This window comes from Haliotis asinina, chromosome 4 (genome assembly GCF_037392515.1).
Source record: "Haliotis asinina isolate JCU_RB_2024 chromosome 4, JCU_Hal_asi_v2, whole genome shotgun sequence".
Lineage (NCBI taxonomy): Eukaryota > Metazoa > Mollusca > Gastropoda > Lepetellida > Haliotidae > Haliotis > Haliotis asinina.
This window is the reverse complement of record NC_090283.1, coordinates 23,449,070-23,470,422: the sequence shown is the minus strand read 5'-3', so window position 1 is coordinate 23,470,422 and position 21,353 is coordinate 23,449,070. Positions and strand designations below refer to the sequence as shown.

General features: G+C 39.5%; 1 protein-coding gene across 1 annotated transcript; it reads right to left on the bottom strand.

Moving 5' to 3' along the window:
- Positions 1–4,771: 4,771 nt before the first annotated feature.
- On the bottom strand, positions 4,772–20,515 carry LOC137282362 (F-box only protein 36-like). Its single transcript, XM_067814106.1, has 5 exons — positions 20,368–20,515; positions 18,907–19,021; positions 12,835–13,007; positions 10,937–11,071; positions 4,772–9,780 (listed from the first exon to the last, which is right to left on the bottom strand). The coding sequence occupies exons 1-5, from the start codon at positions 20,479–20,481 to the stop codon at positions 9,709–9,711; spliced, it is 609 nt and encodes a 202-aa protein (XP_067670207.1). The 5' UTR covers positions 20,482–20,515; the 3' UTR covers positions 4,772–9,708.
- Positions 20,516–21,353: the final 838 nt, after the last annotated feature.

Sequence of the window (21,353 nt, the reverse complement as noted above, 5' to 3'; positions counted from 1 at the left end):
ACGCCTTGCTTAAAAAGACCGGAGTAAATTTGGAATTGCTCACAGATTACGACATGCACCTATTCATTGAGAAAGGCTTGCAAGGTGGGATTTCCATGGCATCCAAACGATACGCGAAAGCAAATAATCAATACGTGAAAGGTTACGATCCTAACAAGCCAACCAATCACATTCTCTACCTCGACGCAAACAACCTGTATGGCTGGGCCATGAGCCAGTATCTACCTACAGGGGGATTCGAATGGGTACCCCACGTTGATGTTATGGGGGTTGCACCAGATTCGAACAAAGGGTATATCCTCGAGGTTGACTTAGAGTATACCAAGGAATTACACACATCACACAACAGCTACCCCCTGGCTCCCGAACGTATGAGGGTTAACCCAGACTGGATGTCTGAGTACCAACATAAGTTGTTAGGTGGGCGTGTGACAGACGTTGAAAAACTCGTGCCTAACTTAATGAATAAGACCAAGTACATCGTTCACTATCGCAACCTACAGCTGTACCTGTCGTTGGGTATGAGGCTGACCAAAATACACAGGGTGCTCATGTTCGACCAGAGCCCATGGATGGAGCCCTACATCAGAATGAACACAGACCTACGAAAAAAAGCCACCAGTGATTTTGAGAAAAATCTCTACAAGCTCATGAACAACTCGGTGTTTGGTAAGACTATGGAGAACCTGAGGAAACGCGTGACAGTGAAGCTGGTTCGGTCGAGTGAGGAAGACAAGCTCAGGAGATTGATAGCCAGTCCGGCATTCAACCGTAGTAAGATATTCACAGACAACCTGGTTGCCCTACACATGAAGAAAAGCCACATAAAATTCAACCGGCCTGTTTACGTGGGGATGAGCATCCTCGATTTATCCAAACACCTGATGTACGACTTTTACTACAACGAGCTCAAGAAACAGTACGGCGACAGGTGTGAAGTGCTGTACACTGACACGGATTCCCTGCTGATGGAGATTCGAACCGAGGACGTGTACGAGGACATGAAAAAACACCTCGATTTATACGACACCAGCGACTACCCTAAGACCCATGCCATACACAGTACGGTAAATAAAAAGGTCCTAGGTAAGATGAAGGACGAGTGTGCTGGCACGCCCATAGCCGAGTACATAGGTTTGAGACCTAAGATGTACTCCATACTGAAAGCCGACAATAGTGAGATCCGGAAGGCTAAGGGGGTTAAGAAGTATGTGGTGAAACACATCAAACACGCCAGATTCAAGGAAGCCCTGTTCAAGACCCGTACCTTTAGGCATAAAATGAACACACTTAGAAGTGATGGACATAAGATATACGGACTGACTATAAACAAGACGTCCCTGTCGCCTATGGACACGAAACGTTGGATAGCTATTGATGGGATAAACACATACGCGTATGGACATGAAAAAATTTGAGGCTATTTACTACAGCCCGCGTGGGTACTGGAAAGGAGCTAGCGCAGTAGATAAGCTAGCTAAAATAGCGCGAGTACCCCCGGAGGAAGCCAAAGCGTGGCTTGAAAAACAAGCCCTGTGGCAGATCTATTTGCCGGCACCACGCTACGTGCCTAGAAGGAGGTTCGGTATTAACATACCTAATAGCGTTCACCAGGCAGACCTACTATTCCTACCCCACGACAAGAGGTACAAGTATGCCTTAACCGTAGTGGACGTAGCCAGTCGTTACAAGGAAGCCGAACCCTTGACCACGAAAGATTCGGCCCAGGTAGCCAGAGGATTCGAACGCATATACAAACGCAGCCCGCTGACGTGGCCAACAGAGCTGCAAGTTGACCCCGGATGGGAGTTCATGGGTGCCGTGTCACAACTGCTAGCCAAACACGATACAAAGGTCAGGCGTGGCACGGCCGGAGCCCATCGCAGCCAAGCCATAGTTGAGAGATTTAATAGGACTTTGGCTGAGCGCTTGTTCGGCCATCAGTATGCTAGGGAGATGGCCACCCCTGGAAAACGATCGACTGAATGGGTCACGAGGTTACCCAAGGTGGTGTCGGCAATCAACCATGAAGTCACCCGTCTCACCGGTAAGAAACCGGCAGACGCTATCAAACTAAAATCAATAGTTGCAGAGTCGGCCGCTCCATTGCGTGGGAAGGAGAAACAGATACCAGATAGGGCCCTAGTGAGGTATCTATACCAGCCGGGGGAACACGAGGGTGATAACCGTAAGCGGGCCACCGATCCTATATGGTCAGTCAAAACTTACAACATAGATAAAGTGGATATGAAAGCCGACGAACCTAACTTATACTACTTGAGGGATGGGCCGGGTAGGGGGTTTGTAAGAGAAGAATTATTGATCGTACCGTACGGCACAGTGTTACCTCCTACCAACAAGTAGGCACGCCAACGTTTTTGTAGTAGGGGTAATAGTAGCAAGAGCTAAGGGCCCAACCAACGCCTTATTTAGTAAATAAGGCTTTGTAGAGACTTTTCTTGAAAGTGTTTTAGAACTGTCATTCCCTATACTACTGCCTCCTTCACAAAAGGGGAAGTCCGACAACCTTAAAAGGAATTTGTACTTTCCTAAGAAAGTGTAATCCCAAATATGACATATGTCACGTTTGACTATTTTGTAAAATGGCACTGTGTAATTTGTGATAAAGTGGGCGCCTTGCCAATTTATACTTATCAGAGGGGTACACAAAGCCCGCAGTGTAGACTTGTAGACCAGTTGTCCGACTTGCATGTTTGGGGGAGTCGCGGTGACTGAGCGGGTTACATGAAGTGCTGGAGATTAGGTGCCTGACATTTTCCGTGGGTTTGGATACCATGTTGTCCTAGGAAGTCAAACGTTGTTCTGAGAGTTTGGGCACGAGCGTTGTCTTGCTGGAAGATGTGATTTCTGTAACGTCCAAAGTGTGGTACAATGATGGGTCTTATGAGTTGGCTGTCATGCCATTTCCTCACCCTGGACCCAGATTCAGAGACACCACGGTGTCAGCTAACTGGTTCAGACCGACTGCACCCCATACCATGATGCTTGGACCATTCTCTTTCAACAATACAGTTTCCATACTTTCACCACACTCCGCCATCGACTGTCAAAATAATATATCGACTTTCATGAGACAAAAGCACCGTGTCCATAACGCCCATTTCGATGCGGAGTTGCTCACTGAAGTCGGTTTGGACGGTGATGAGCAGTGAGGACGGACGGGGATATGGTCTTTGACATCAGAGGTTTCTTTCTCGGAAAGGTCGACGTGCTCTTTCGGCACTGATGGGTCTGTTGTGAGTCCCAATGGTCTAGCGTGCTGTATACGTCGTTCTGAGGAGGCAATCGGGCAGGTGGTTACCCACAATCTGTCGGTCTTGAGGTTGTGATATTACTAAAAGTCGCCCATTGCGTGACCTGATACCACCCTTGTACTCGGTAGTCGGGCACTGTCTAATCTAAAGTTACAATGCCACAAATTTCAAGGCATAGTGCAGCTGTATCGAAACACTTTGTCCTCATGAGAGAGAACTAATTCTTAATTCTTTCGAAGTACATTTAAATTTACCATATTTTCACACGTAGCATTTTTGTGACTTTCAGTTACGGTTTAACTTTCCTGCTGAAGGGATGGCGTAAAGCCAGCTAGGTCCCATGCGGGTACCAAAGGCAATGTAAGTCCCCGTGGTCCCTAGTATGGTGATCTACCCTCCGTTGTTGGCGATCTATGACCTGTTTTTATATTGTCTTGTCCAAAGAGTGATACTTTTATTTTTTAAGTTCCAACGCTAGTTTAATACTAACTGTGATAGTCTAGTGCTTTTACTGTCCTTCGTCGACAGGTTCGTCATAATATGCATAATATATTCCATTTTATGGCACGTATGTTCTCGTCTCGATAAGGATGCAATATTGCCGATGTGACATTAAATATTATCTCACTCACTCACTCACTCACTCCTAACATGAACATTGAAATGATTGAAAGTGTGGCCAGCTTGCAATCGTCCAAAAAATTGGTTTCGTAATTCGTGCCATGGCGATTGAGTCAAAACAAACATAATGAGTTTGGGACTCATTTCATTAGTAGGGTTGTCACGATATGCACGTGCATACTCATTTTCACGAATGCCGTAAGGGACCTGTTGCCACGTCTGTCGTTTCGGGTGTGTTTGGCTGATATGCTTTTTCATCAGAAAACACGCTGATGTTGGTAATATGCGTCAGTTTGGGTTGAAAACCATGTAAAAAAGGGTACAATCATAATAAAAACACCATTTGCAAGAAAAAAAAATTGCATTTGCTTTTAAAATGCGACGTTTCTTTCGTGGTTCAGTGAGTTTTCAGATAAGGTTTACCACCATGCAAACGATGTACTAAGTATGGTTGAGATGTATTGAAACAGGTGCCAGGAAATGGTTTTACAGTTGACTGGACTGGATGCAGAGACTAAAGAATGGTAAGACCTGTAGCATAACCAAAGACTTTGGTTTGGTGTATTATTTAACATCACACTTAATATTATTCCAGCTATATGACAACGATCTTTAAATAAATTAATCTGGACCAGACAATCCAGTGACTGACAGCATGATCACTGATCTTTGCAACAGGGATACGATAGACCTGTCAACTATCTCAGCATATTTCACCATCTTCTCCTGAGACTCTCAACACAACATCATAGCTGATGATCAACACTAACCTGGATATTCATGGGTCAGTGAACACTTGCATGTCATGTCTGTACCAGCATCAAGAACTGATGCTTCGGTGATCCTTTGTGACACAAACGATTAACACACAAAGCTGCAATTGTAATATTTTTTTTTATTATCCAACCTCACTCAAACACACTGAGACAGGAACATCATTATGGCAGAAAACCTTTTACCCATTCTTGCTCACAAAGGATGGAAAATAGGACTATCATGTGACACAACTCGTACAAAGTCTTGTTTCAGTGGCATTTTAGAAGTTGAGATGCACAATGTAGAACTGACCTCCATTGATGACACTTTCTGTGTGAGATCGATTGATTGTCAGATCTCCACGTAGACAGAAAGATCACAATGCATTTGAGTCAACAGATGACAACTTATTGCATAAAACAATGTAGATTTAGTGGTTCATATGACAGAAATTCTATTTAACAGATTTGTGACAAGAATATTAGGCAATTCTAATTAAATGATTTCATAATATTACCAGACACATGTTTCCTGTTAGAAATTTGTTCTCTGAACCAGTTTTGTACAGAAAGATAAAACCCAGAGACTCTCACACCATTATCAAGTTTAAATGTCATCAAAAGGTTCAACCTCATACTAGTGCTAGAATGTTTTTAGAAATGTCAATCTACACAAATAACAATGAAACTGTTATCCATAAAGTCAAATGCTTTGTGGTTTACAAACCAATTTCTGGAATGTCCATAAAACAAAAGAGAGATTTCACTGGAGTAAAACATCTAACTCCAATGAGAATAGGCACAGTGAAGTATGTTAACTTGGACGTCAAGTCTATGTTGTAAAGGTTTGAAGGAGAAAGGGTTAAGAAGAAATAGCATTAGACAATGGACTGGGAAACTGCTGTCAGCAGCTGAAGTATCACAAATGCTTTCAATTAAAACATAACCATAACTGATTTGACAACTATGTACAGTGTTTCTTTGGATAATTCAGGCACACCAATACATCAATGACAATATTTTCAAAGAAACTCTAAACTAGTGAACTACTTTGGCAACAAACTAACTATGCACACAGTGAATATATTCAAAACCTGTAAAGCCTAAAAGGATACTGATATGGACTATGTTACCATGGTTACATGACAAAGTATCTATGCATTATATCCTGTTATTTCTTTGTTCAACATGGCCATTCTTGTTTTACATGTCACATGTTCTACATTCTTGTTTTACATGTCACATGTTCTACATTCTTGTTTTACATGTCACATGTTCTACATTCTTGTTTTACGCGTCACATGTTCTACATTCTTGTTTTACGTGTCACATGTTCTACATTCTTGTTTTACGTGTCACATGTTCTACATTCTTGTTTTACGTGTCACATGTTCTACATTCTTGTTTTACGTGTCACATGTTCTACATTCTTGTTTTACGCGTCACATGTTCTACATTCTTGTTTTACGCGTCACATGTTCTACATTCTTGTTTTACATTTGTGGAGGCCATTCCATAGTCTTGTTTTAAAGGTAGGTCATCAGGACCAATCTATATTATTGTGCGACATGACAGTATGGCCATTCATTACATGTAACTTATTTTCCAAAGGTCAAATTTGCTTCATACTGAAATTGTTTTTGATGCTTTGTTTGCATTTTCACTGTTAGAAAATTGTCAGCAAATGTTATCTTTCCTTTAATGACAAGACGATGCAACATGTTTTGGAAACAGGATGGAGTCATTTGGTTCTGGAAATGTTCCCCAATTATGACACTAGTAAATAGGAAAATAGCATTCGAAACACCTCAACCATTCAGAGAAATGAACACAAGTCATGGCAGTAACCACTGGGCTACCCCACTACCCCATTAAAATAAAAAATTCCAAAGATCTGTCCATACTACACTGTCTTTGTTTAGTGTTTGACTTAAATGATACAATTGTACAATATCTGGTGTTACGCTTTGGCACTGTTGAACCTGTTTTTTTTCAATTTGTTAAAGGCACTGACATTTAATTTCTCAACCAATATTATTTTCACATGGCAATGTGTTCGAATTATTTTATGAAAAACAAAGAATAATCCCAGCATGATCAGGCGTTTTCCCCCTCATATTTCTGGCCAAAATATTAGTAATAACAAACTGAAATAACAAGAATAACATAACATCCACTTTTCATGGAATTCATCAGTGAGAATTCATAACTTTGACAAAAGAAACAAAATATTTCGATATCATGTTTTTTAAAGTATGAAGTAACTCCAGTAATGAATATCACAATATTAGCACAGAAGGCACACTCTTGAAGCAGAAAGGAAACATCTCGCTACATAAACAGGAGGTATAAAAAATAATGCAAAAAAGCATGGACGGATTCACTCTCAATCAGATTCACACAAAAATAATGAATCAGGTTTTTAATGCGGCTGTGTCAATTGTTTCATTGACAAGGAAAAGGCTGACTGGTGAGTTATCGATGTCGTCTGGCTAAAGCTTGTCAAGAGCCACCACTGACCGTAATCAAAGGGAGATAACTCTGTGAGCATTTACAGTGTCTAGGTGACTACTAAGAATATCAGTCACCAAAAGCGGAGGCCATACAATAATATATGGTCTCTGTCAAAAGATGGCAGCAGCTATGTATATACTGGCTGACACATGACCACAGTCTGACCTGAAGTTATAACAATTCAGATAATTCTTCATTGTGAGAAACACAAGGGCATGACTTTGCTTGGACACATTATCTGTTTGTTTGTTGCTAAACGCCACATACAGCAATACACTACATGGTGGTGGTCTGTAAAACTTGAGTCTGGTCCAGACGATCTAGTGATCAACAGCATGAGCATCAATCCATGCAATTGGATAAAATGACATGTGTCAACCAAGTCAGCAAGCCTCACCAGCCAATCTTGTTAAACACCTCTTACGACTGACATGGACACAGTGCATTAAATGATTAGTGCAGTGTGGTTTATAAAGACATCACCCTTAATGCACTCATTGTGATGTGAATACATCTGACACACAGAATAATATATAAAAGGCCCCTGTCACAATCATAACAGACCTGAGAAAGACAGCACATTTTCTCAAAATACCCTGTGCCAAAAATAATTATTGTTTCAATTAACTGGGAAGTATTGGACTTTGTTCCTGAAATATGAAATTTTCTGAAAACATGATATAACAAAGAAACACCAGTATATTCACACATTGACTTAAACAACTTGTTGGTTGCTTTTCTGTTTGATCTAATTTTCCTGGAATTTATATGTCTATCAGATACAGAAACAGACTGGCAAATGATCTCCGTTTCAGTCCTCACTATATCCTGTTCAGCGCCACTTTGACACATTAAACACTGTACTGACCAAATATACCCTGTTGGACCTTTATCAATTCCAAATCAATGCCTGGTGACTTTGAGACTATCTAGCAACTCTGTCTTGACATAAGTAGTCAATTAATTATCCAGAGGAAATATGTTACAAATTACTGATTTGACTTTTGCAGGTGGCTGCAGTAAATTTGCACTTGAATTGAGAAGACGAATCCTCTTTGAACACATATTCTGGCAGTGATCCATTTGAAACTGTAGCAAACTATACCAAAGTCTACCGGACTGTACAGAACCATAAAGAAATGTACTGAACTATACAGTGCTGGATGGAAATGAATAGTTAAACAGGCATTACAGTTACAGATATAATTGATCCATTTCTGTATTTCTAAAACAAGTTCAGATTGAACCAAAAGGACCCTTTTCAAACTTCTTCCTTTCCATTTGAAACTAATTGCAAACCAAATCATATAATCAGGCACAACAAAACTGAACATAGCTAAATATGTTTGTTTGTTTCGTCCAACTACAAGATATTTCAACCACACAACCAAACATCACCACTACTCCAAACATTTCATGCACATATACTGCAATAAGCTTCTCTGAATATTTAATGATAATTAATACTGCTGACTATGTTAAAAATAAGACAATTAAGCAAAAGCAAATTCAGTTACATTATCATAATGTATAAGTAACAACTCTCTGATCCAGAGGGGGGATGCAGGGGTATATTCTCATCCCATATCTTTTCATACACTCTGCACATTAATTTTAAATTTCATGACATGGGTATTTTTTAAAAATTCAGGATCGTTAGTAAGTGGCATCATTCTATAACAATAATTTTCCAAATCATCTCTACAGTTAATTCAGTTTGGATGTTACATTACTTGCTCTCTCCCTCACTAACTTAGCTCAAAATTTGTTCATACTCAAAATCCTGAAATTTACAACCAACAACAATGATTCCTTCTAACAGGTCTATATTCATAGTGTGTGGGTAGTAAGAAGCTGTGGAACTGGCAAGTACGTGGAACTTCCAAACTGGCAGGAAATGTCATATTTTACTGGCTGATGAGCATTTGTCAGTTTAATCTGAATGAGTCATTTGACTGTATGATCTCAAGTCAGTTAAGGGTCACACAAGTCATCACCTCATGTAATGCTGATAATGGACTGCTAAGCCATCTAACTCTCTAATTGAAATGTAGTTTGTTTTGTAGACAATGATGAATATGCAATAAAAGGGAACCATGTTTATTATGTAGTCACATGATATGTAAGAAAGTTTATCAGAATAGTCTTAACCTTATAAATTTAGGAAGGCAACTGACATACGCTGCCAGTCATTATCTGACTGCTTTCTCCCAAAGGCATGGAAGTAAAAGTGCCATGTTTCATCAGTTCTTGTAACAGCAAACAAACAAGAACCTCCTTCATTGTGAAGGTTATTGTTAAAAAATTATCATGATGATGATTTTAATACTCACATTAACAAAACAGTCAAACAAAACAATTCAAATCAACCTTTCCACTTAACCAAATCTGTAGTTAAGCACAAACACCTAGAATGCCTGACCAAGATATTTACCCTCTGGTCAAGATAAGGTCATGTGATGCAAGAGCTGGAATTTGATTGGAGGTAGAGAGCAAAGATGGCGGATGTGATGACTCTACCTCAGCTGTCCTGAACGTTGTCTCTATTCCACTGATTGGGTCAGGAAGGCCTGGTTGGCTGGGGCTTGTCTTTCCGCTTGACGCCGCAAATGTTTCTGTGAAAAATGACAACACATTTTTAGTCCTTCAGTAAGGGAATATGTATCAAATGTCACATTGAACACGCAGCTGGTAGTGCAATGAAAGCTCTTAGTGCTCCAGGTTTTATATGAATATGACAAAATCCATTAACACAAGTTAAAACAGAAATATAATCAGGGAAAGTACTGGAATTCAGCCCCTGATCATGAGCTCCTGGCATGATTAAGGGACGCAACTCTGCCAGCCTAATCTCAGTGATTTAGACTACTGATCGTGATCTCATGAGCTTGTCTGGTCATTTCTGATCAGATGGTGCTTAGGCCAGAGCAATATTATTTCTTTTTTTAACAGATTTTTGTCTTCAGAAAACCTATAGGCAGAAGGAAACAAAAAATAAAAATTCTATCACTAGTCAAAGTAATATTCCTTCTAAATATAATAAGTACATGTATTTCATTTCTGGAAATATACTAAGTGTATAAAGGACAAAATACAATCACATAAGCTTTTTCTTGCAAGTTTACATTTTTGGTCAATAAAAACATAACGATTTTATTTTTTAAGGGGAAAATTCATTTATTTATTTATTTTCTTATTCTTGAAAAAATACAAGAGGTGGATCTGTGAAATGTGAAATAAAATTGGTCTGGCCTTATCAGAAAATATTCAAGCTATATCCCGGTGTTTGGGGTTTTCAATGTTGTCTTCCAAAAACGTAATTTTTATCTTTAATGTCATTTAAAGTTTTGATTTTTCTAACCTTGAGTAGTAAAGATATATTCATCTATATCTCACAAAAATATGCGTATCCTACAAAACGTCGTATCAGCTAAACTGTAGCCGCTTGCCACATCCAGGCATTTTGTATGTGTTTTCGATGATGAGCCATACTATTCTACATAACCAGTCAATAGCAGACAACTGATCTTGCTGAATTTCGCTCGCTAGTTTTTGTTACACAGGCAATTGATTTTGCATTTGAAGTGGTATTAACGATCTCAGGTAAATAAAATTGATGTTTATTTGCTCTTTACATAACTTAACATCCGCATTTCAATTGTCAATAAAACGTCTCACGACAGGAACTGGCATTTCGTATGAATTTGACTGAGAATGAACCTGTCCACACGATGCTACCACACAACAAACAACAGTAAAGTGAAGGTATGCCTGCAACTGAAGCTTGTTCGTAAAGAAAAGATCCTTCCAGCCATGCTCCTTGGCAAGACTCTGCAACTCATCTGTGATTGGCGTCTCACTGTTCTGTCTGTAGATCTTCTCCCATAGTTCATTGCTGTTACACAACTAGAACAAAAAGAGATTGACCCATAACTCCAGACAACAGTGCCCCTAGAAGGAAAACTGGGTAAATCTTTACTATGATAAAACATTTAACTTCTTACTTCTTTAAAAGGTAGCCTTTAAATATTGTATTCATTGCAGAATGTCTAAAACTTCCACTGTATCCCTCTGTTGTCAATGGACCTGTGAAGGTCCCACGGTAGAATAGGCCTTCAGCAACCCATGCTTGCCATAAAAGGCGACTATGCTTGTCGTAAGAGGCGACTAACGGGATCGGGTGGTCAGGCTCGCTGACTTCATTGACACATGTCATTGGTTGCCAATTGCACAGATTGATGCTCATGTTGTTAGTCACTGGATTGTCTGGTCCAGACTTGATTATTTACAGACCGTCGCCATATAGCTGGAATATTGCTGAGTGTGGCGTAAAACTAAACTCACTCACTCTGTTGTCAATGAAGTGTACACAAGTTGATCATGACTTTCATAACAGAAATTTGGAAATCTGAAATCCCTACTGCTGAGATCCATCAGGGATTAAAAAAGTGCAGAATTTGCATACAATGGCACAGTAAATATTGAAATGACACAAATAGTGACAAAAACAAAATTATATAAATAATACTATGATTTTTGAAAGATATATGATAAATCTGAATAACTGAAATGATGAAAAAGCCTATTTTTGCATCACATCAAACTGTTTAGCGCTGGCCCTCTTGAACTTTCAGTTTAACACTGGTGGAGCTGGATGATACCTTAGTTTGGATGATAACTTAGTTTGTGGGTTAGTTTATGACTGTGAGTCCACCTCTGTGATATTTCCAGGGGTATATGCTCCGATAAATCTCCACTAGACCCTCAATGCATCTATGGCTCAGTCCAATAATTTATTTAAGATGCCATTACATCTGAGCTTGCCAGTGTCAAGAAAGATAGCAGCTGCAACTGCGATGGTTTGTTCCCAGTGTGACTCAGATTTTGGGGAAATCACACAGACAAACTGACAGGTCTGAAACTCCTTCTACCTCTTTCATTGTACCTCTGGATGGTTTGTGATGCCAAGTTTCATCGATTAGATAATTTCCAGAGCGAAAGTGAGTTGTGATTGGTTCCCTCACAGCGGTTCAAAAATCCCATCGCCCGAGGCCTGGGAAAAGTCAATTTTTGTTACTGGCAATCAAATAATAGTATCTTACTTGTCCATGGACTACTAGATAATTTCCACTTATGGTTTCAAACTGCAAATCAAATTGGATTCCATTTCATATCTGCTCATAATGTACCTATAATAAATAATAAATTTTGCAATAATTATAAAGTAGAGCTATCATTCTTGGAAATTTATCACTCTTTGATAAATAGTCCAGTAAACATTACCATTAAATACTGTGTCATAAAATCAGGGCAAGTGGAAAATTAGTCAGGACAAGTTACTTTCTTGAAGTCACTTGCAATGGGGCAAGTGGCTTTTAAAAAGAATTGTGATTCCCTGCCTCGAGTTCCCAGTGTAGACACCTGACTGGAAAAAAAGCAAGCCAAGGGGATAATAAATTCATCCAGGGTATAGTGGAGATTTATTGGAACGTATATCCTGGAGATATCGAGGATGATGAGTCCAAGACAAATGAATCTGAACTATTCCTCTGTACACTTTGAAAAAGAATCTATTTCTGACATCTTAATTGGTTATTTCTAACTCCAGAACTGGGGGAATTTGAGCTAGACAGGTCCATGCTGACAGTAAATTGATCCAGTATACTTACCTCTTTGAAGTAATGAGACACGAGACTCAGAGCCTTGATGTCCTCTAGGTCAAGCATCATGATAATATGGATGAGGACTTTGGAGGGAAGACGAGGGAGATAGTCCAGGTGACCGTTGGCGACATTCAGCAAGTAGTCCAGTGTCTTGGTGCCGCCCACTCGCTGCAGCTCACCTGTATACAGAAAACTGGGCAGTGAGTGTGACAGTCATACAGACATCAACATGCAGTGTTGTATAAAATCTTAGGTGAGTGAGTGAGTGAGTGAGTGAGTGAGTGAGTGAGTGAGTGAGTGAGTGAGTGAGTGAGTGAGTGAGTGAGTGAGTGAGTGAGTGAGTGAGTGAGTGAGTGAGTGAGAGGTTTGGTGAGAGGGTGGGTGGATGGATGAGTGTGTGGGTGAGTGCATGAGTGAATGAGTGGTGAGTGGGTGAGTGAAGGAATGGGTTCGTGGGAGAGTGAGAGGGTGGGTAGGTGAGTGAGTGAGTGGGTGGGTGGGTGGGTCAGTGACTGAGTCATTGACTCATATCATTTCAGTGAAAATAATCAGAAACTAGAATCTGAAGCCTAAATCTTACCAACTGCATCAACAACTTTATCACCATATAAACCATAAACAAATTTTGATTCTACGATGAATGAGCTATCAGAAAACACTATACAGTCAACTCTCGTCTGTCCGACAGTCAATGATCCGACATTCACGCTAATCCAACCAAAAATTAGGGAACCATTTAAAACGGTGATTATTACTCTCATTAATCCGACATTCTCGCATTCCGACTCTCACACACCAAGCTAGCAAGTGATTATTGTAAACACATTGTAAAAACATTTGTTAATCCGACAATCAGCACAGCTGGTCAGATAATCTGACCGTACACAAACAGTCACACATGGTTGGTAATTAACGTGTTCCTTACTGGCTGCTGCTTGACACCACTGTTGGTGAACATCCCACTTGTTAATTACAAACACAAGATAATTAATTAATGTCTGTGTCTGTCACGAGTACACCACCTGCTAAGCGAGCCCGAGTAGAAATTACGCCATTGATCAAGAAAGAAATCTGAAATTTGACAAACACAAGTACGTAAGTTTCTGAAAAACATGCACATAAGTGGAATTCACTGTTGCATGTCATCAAATTTTGCTGAAGTTTGCACATATTTGTCAAAATCTGACTATTTAATTTACTCTTTTTACATGTTCATTCATGCCATCAAATAACTTCAACATCTCTCAGTTTCGTTTCATTCTTTTTTATAAATAATACTTTTAGAAGTGTTTTTGCGTGACATGCAGAATTTCTGTGTCTGTGTCTGTCACGAGTACACCACCTGCTAAGCGAGCCCGAGTAGAAATTACGCCATTGATCAAGAAAGAAATCTGCCTTTTGAAGAAAGACAAACCCCAGACAACACAACAAGTCATCACTTTTGCCGAGCAGAAGTTTGATGTGAAGATTGGACGATCAACCACATCTAACATCCTGAAGCAGTCCGCTAAGTGGTTGAGCATATCTACAACTGATTCCAATGCTTCAAGAGCTAGAAAACCCCAGCAGGAGGATCTTGAAAAGGTGTTATTTTTGTGGTTTACTGATGTTAGGAGTAGGTCAATCCATATGAATGATGAACTGTTAAGAGAACAGGCTAAGATTCTAGGGGAAAAATTAGGAGTTACTGATTTTGCCTACAGTAGTGGATGGGTGACGGTGGCAGATTCAAGCAACGACATGGAATTAAAATGCACAAAATTCATGGTGAATCAGCCTCAGCCCCAGAGATCGCTGTAGATGCAGGAAGAGAAGAATTGCAGCAAATTCTGGCAGAATATAATCCATGTGACAATTATAACTGTGATGAAACTGGTTTGTTTTACAAAACTGAACCATACTACACACTGAGCACTTGCCCCGTGTCCGGTAAGAAACAATCAAAAGATCACCTTACTGTTATGCTTGTGGTGAACCCATCAGGCACTGACAAACCCGAACCACTGGTGATTTGGAAATTTAACAAGCCAAGGTGTTCTGGTACTTTTGATCCTAATTCTGTGTGTCACTGGTATGCCAACAAGAAGGTTTGGATGACAGTGCTGATCTTCAAAGACTGGCTTGTGAAATTTGACAAACACAAGTACGTAAGTTTCTGAAAAACATGCACATAAGTGGAATTCACTGTTGCATGTCATCAAATTTTGCTGAAGTTTGCACATATTTGTCAAAATCTGACTATTTAATTTACTCTTTTTACATGTTCATTCATGCCATCAAATAACTTCAACATCTCTCAGTTTCGTTTCATTCTTTTTTATAAATAATACTTTTAGAAGTGTTTTTGTGTGACATGCAGAATTTCCGTGTCCGTGATCAGGCAGTCACACGAATGAGTGACCCCCTCTAGGCTAGTCACTAATGTACACGTAATGGGGGACCATCTTGCATACGTGTTATGTCTTCTACTGATAAAGGGACCAGTTCTACAGTAAAACAGTGAGTGAGTGATTTTAGTTTTACGCCGCACTCAGCAATATTCCAGCTATTCGGCGGAGGTCTGTAAATAATCGAGTTTGGACCAGACAATCCAGTGATCAACAGCATCAGCATCGATCTGCACAACTGGGAACTGATGACGTGTCAAGCAAGTCAGTGAGCATGACCACCCGATCCCGTTAGTTGCCTCTTACGACATACATAATCGCCTTTTATGGCAAGATTGGGTTACAGAGGTCCTATTTTCTACCCCGGAACTCCATGGGTCTGAAACACAGAAGACGGGGGGCTTCAAGGAATACACTCTGAGGCGAATGTGACATTTGACAAGTATATACTAGTAATGAATATATATATATATATATTCTGGTGGTCTTCTGGGGCTTCATGGTAGTACTTTTTTACCTCGAATAACATTGAATCATGCATCAAGCATGGAAATTACTGATGTTTTGCGATTGAAAATCAACGGAAGGGAGATAACTCTAAATTTGTTTACCTTGTGTCATCTGCAAAATGGCGATTCACCTCGCATTCAACAGAAGTGCCTCAAACAGTTTAAAATTAAAACTCGGGTGTTCGGTAAGATAAATACGTTGTTCACTGGTCCCTGCAGACTTGGGGAACATAAACAAACCTCGAGGGTACATGAGCCCATGACCCCCTCGCGACCAGGGAACAACAATATATATATTCATGAATGCTTTATGGTTAATATCTAGTTATGACAATAACAAACATGTCAAGTAATTGCATAAGTTGAAGTATTTAAATGATATCTCCCAGTTTAAAACCAGTACCATGAGGAGCCACTTTACAAGAACAAGACTAAAACAAACAATGAATTGCGAACAATGCCTCTTGTTTCCTATTGGTGCCATAAGGGGCTTGGCAAAATAACAGAAATGTCAGTACTCCATGACTTGAATATATTCCAGTTTGCATATCTCACTTAGATAAACAACAAACCTGCCCCAGATGAATACACCCGAGCGAATGGTTACTGGACTAACGGACACTATTAGAGACATACACAAAGTGTTCATTAATGTTCGATCATTTTAAAAAAAAACGTTTTGGCAATGTGAGACCACAGCTCCAATTTACAATGAAATCATGGGTTGTGATTGCTGTGTACCTGTAAATGTTTTATAATAAGCTTTTTGCAAAGATCACATTGATGCTGGGGTATCATTGATATATGCACACACACATTGAGAAGCTGGATTCAACTGTAAACGGACAGCAATCAAATGCCTTTTTACTGCAACAAACATTCTCCCCAATTTTTTTCAATTTTTTTTACATAATGCTTGTACAAATGAATCAGACCAGCAGTCTCCTACATTCAAAATCATGGTGTTTTTGTTTCTAATATTAGTCTGTCTCACAGTCCTAATCGATCTTATATCTACGTTAGTCTATGTTTTGATATGAGATTATGTTGGCACAACACTGTCACACAAATCAACAGAGAAGAAGCATATTTTTCCCATTATTTACATGGGCCGTGGTGTTATGCTGGAGCTTTTTATAATTCCTTTTATTGCAACCAATGGTAAAATGTAAAACTCAGAACGAAGCCTTGGCCATATAAAAAACACCAAGACAAATTTCTGAGACTCACCAGGTATTCAGGGACTAATTTTAACCTTGATATTCAATGTAACAAGTATGAGTCGTTAAAAAAACATTTTTTTTCCAGTATTTTAACCATGATGGAATCATAAACTGGAAGAAAAAAATTATATTTAGTTCACTGCAATCAACATCCTAATGTAAAACTCGGCACTGATGCCTCATATAATCTTCTTTACTTAATAATAAAATAAATAAGGCTAAATAAACAAAGCAAAATATTTCTTGGGCATCGGCGTGTCCGTGTTATTTGAGTGCGTGACAACTTTTCATTGTCATTTGAAAAAATATTTTTGATTTGGCTGTGTCCCGATCACCCTTTTGTCCACTATAAGAATAAGTGTCTGTAAGAACGAGTGTGACTGATTCTACAACTCAGTATCACATGCTCAACTTCCAGTGATGTATTTCTTAAAGACAGGGATGAGAATGGAAATTTTCATTTACAGCTGAAAACTAGTCGGGGGTCTAGCCAAGTCCAGGGCGGAGCCTGGACGGGGGCCCAGGGGGGCGAAGCCCCCCGGAAGCTCCTGGGATTTTGGCATTTTACACACTAAATATGGCTTCTAAAATCAATATTAACACTGTATATATATTTAGACGTTTCAGAAAAATGACTCTGGGGATGTAAAAAAACGCGGATTTCCGCGGATCCGCGGAAATTTCTCATCCCTGTAAAGAGAAAAAAAAAATGTGTTCCTCCCTCTTCACTTTGTTTCTATCAAAAAGTAATAAAAAAAGTCCTAACGTCTTTGTCGCTTCTGAAAAAAATGTGCTTGAGAAACATTTAATTTTTTTATGCAGCCTAACATAAAACATATTTCTTTGTGCATTCTGGCATCAAGAACTAATTACACTCATGATCTTCAATGTAACAAGTACGAGACAATAGAACATTACAAGGACCATACATATCAGATACTGCTAAGATTAACTACTTACAGAAGGTCGGTAGCTTTGTATAATACACACATATGGGTAGGTCAAAAGGTCGTGTCTAGGTATGAGAAATGCTGACATGGACCAAGTACTATCTAATCAAGTGTTACTAAGCTGGGCTAACAACATATTGCTAATCTACAGGTTACGACCTCATCAAACGACAGACCAGTCTTTTAAATTGTTATCAACACATGGTCTTGATATGTGGGGCGTTATATTTTGAATACTTTTATGTTACTGGTTGCAATACAAAAGTTAGAATGAAACAAAATAAAGAAATATTCCATCCTGGCAACTTATTTGATTAAGTTTGATTGTTTAGTTGTTTCATGCCACACTCGGCAATATTCCAGCTGTATGGCGGTGGTCTGTACATAACTGAGCTGGGACCAGAAAATGCAGTGATCAACATCAAGAGCATTGATATACACAATTGGGAGACAATGATGAGTCAACCAGGTCAGCTGGCCTGGTCACCTTATCCTGTTAGTCGCGAGTTATGGAAGCATCAGTTGCCAAAGACCGGTTCTAACCTGCATCCAACTAAATGTTTTAAAAATAATATAAATCGACTTTCTGTTACGAATTTAGCATTGTAATATGTATAGATGGCAACTTCTTCATTGCATTACATGATGTTTCTTGGTTACTTCTTGACCCTTCTTCAGGTGACTGATGGGGCAATAAGTAGCCCTGAAACGACATGTTATACAATAACAAAGAACTTGTCATCCACATACTCGTCTTATACATTCACCAACTTCTAAAATACCTCTCAAGAACCTCAGTAAGTACAGTATGCCACTTTGTCATTGAATAACGAAGGAAAACATCAGTTATGGAAGAAAGTCAGTGACAATTTTAATTTCAACTATAAAGATATCATTACCAAAACTTCAAATATGTCCTTTACCAAATATAATGGTTCATGGACAAAACATATCAATTGAAAATTGTATTTGTGGTATACTGGTAATACCGTGCAGTCCTATCACTCACTGTGTAGGCGGTCATCGAGCAGGAAGTCCTCCCATGAGTTCCTGACCTCCGTTGGTGGGTGGTTCTGGTAGTCGGAGCGGGTTGGAGGAACTATCTTCCAAAGCCGGTAGATGAACTGTTACAACACGAACAGAACATGTAACCTTCAAAGCATCAGCTCATACACATAACCAGATGGTATCGCCCATAAAATCCAGATAAAATCCAAACTGTGACTGTATATAACCTTGAATAACCATAAATAAAATAACCCATTAGATATTTACTGGCAAACAAGAATAAGTTGAGCGCCGACCTGACAATTGACCTCTAACAGCATGTATGATCATGAGTGCTGCACACTGGTGCTTGCCATTGTGACCAAAGAGGGCCCAGGTTGTCATGGAAACTGTTCCATGTGGTATCATTTTCATTGTCATGCACTGCACGTGCACTAACCTACATCTGCTCTACCTACCCATCACAAACCAAATGGGTTTGCTCACTGCCAGTTGCACCATCTCTCATTAAATATGTTCTCTGTGCTGGTCAAACTTATCCTTGTTTACCCTTACATTCAACCATAATACAGAAAACAATATATGGCTGTGAGTAGCCATGGCCCAAGGCTGTACTGAAGCTCAGCCCATGGATGTACAGTAATCAGGAGGGAGAGATAGCAACGTCATTACGTGACTGTTTATATAATTTATGGCAAGAGAGGTGATGATGATTTCAAAGGATGGTGGTGCATGGTGGTCACCTGGGCATTTTTGTTTCGGGGAGGGTGAGTGGGGGAGGGTGAGGGAGGGGAGTCATAGATTTTGTACAAATGTATTATAAATATTATTCACATTAATAAATCCCTTCATACCAATCTGTACTAGTTATGCTTGGGAGAGGAAGTAATTGACCTTGTAGTCATGACATGCGCATGGTTGATGGGAGGAGCAACTTAATCAGAACTTGTATCAGTGTGGGGAGTGGTGTGGTGCTTATTCATATTATAAACATGCGTCTTCATATTAGAAATAATCACATTTCAATTTGTTCATTAGAAAATAAAATACATTTGGAGATACAGATGTTGTACCATACCCTATTTAACTGCTAAATATAGACAGTAAAACCAAACAAAAACAGACACAGTCTCTGTCATGTAAATGAAAAAAGAAGCAACATTTACACGAGGAAGGCTGAAAGTACTGTATGAATATATTGATGAGTATTATCATAACTACCACTGAATCAGCGTCATCGTACAGTGTACGATCAATCAATTCATAAACAACTGGGAATGTAAATAAAGCACATAAACTAGCCCTAATCTGCTTCGCCGTCTGTCACTATCCATTATTGATTCAATGACAGAAAGAGTGAATGCAACTTGCGAGGGCGTGAACTGTTGTTGAGTGTTGACGAGCGGTTGACCCGATTCGTAAAAACAAAGAAGTAAAGCCCATGCTAAATTTACAGAATTACCTGGTTCGGTGTAACAAATATATGGAAGAAATCCTTCGATGGTGACGGAGCTTGTTCACCGTACTCAACAAGAGCATCGTTCTCGTTCAACCACCGTGTCCACTTCGTCGCCATTTTGACGCTATCACCATCCCAACCGACGGCTGCCTTAAATAGGTGCTCGGATAAGGACACGGAACGAAACGAGCACCTGTCGGGTTAATGCAAAAGTAGGAATTCTCACGCACACAAAATACCTCACTGGTTTACGGGTTTACGGTAATGCTTATCAAGGGATCATTGTGGACGAATGACGAAGTAACGTTTAATAGGTTAGTGCGGCCTGCACAAACCGTATTATATCAAATAAGCCGCAAAAGAATGTAGACATGAAGGCGACGGTAATGATTTGTAAACAAATATGTTTGGAAAGAAACAGAGTACATATAATAGTAATATGTGAGAGGGTGATTGCATTTAAGCGTGCACTTGTGAGTGTGAGTGCGAGCAGGGATAATCTACAACGTGTATATATACTAGTAGTCTCCCTGGTGCGAACGAGCGAGCGCGTTATTGCATGAGTGCGTACGTGCGTTAGTGTGTAATTGCGTCATCATCTTTTTTCTTTTTCTTTTTTTTTTCAGACTTAAATGTTGTGGATGGCACTCAACACAAAATATGTCCACAAAAATGTATAAAAAGCTACATATCCGAAAGAGGAGGTTTTGTGGTAAAACCTTTTGCGAATGAATAATGTTATGATTGTGCTCCCCTTTTAGAAATATTCTTGCAATATCATGGCCGTGGACGCCATTATATCGTACAACATAGTATCAAATTGCCTGCCAAGTTGATAAAGTTTGTATCTCTAATGCATTATTGTGGCCACAAGCGATTCACACACCCCAATTTAACTTCCTGGTTTGTTGTTGAGTACTAGATTCGGCCTTAACAAGCAATGTCAAAGGTCATAACATACATGTATTCCAGTTACAAGGACGTGTTAC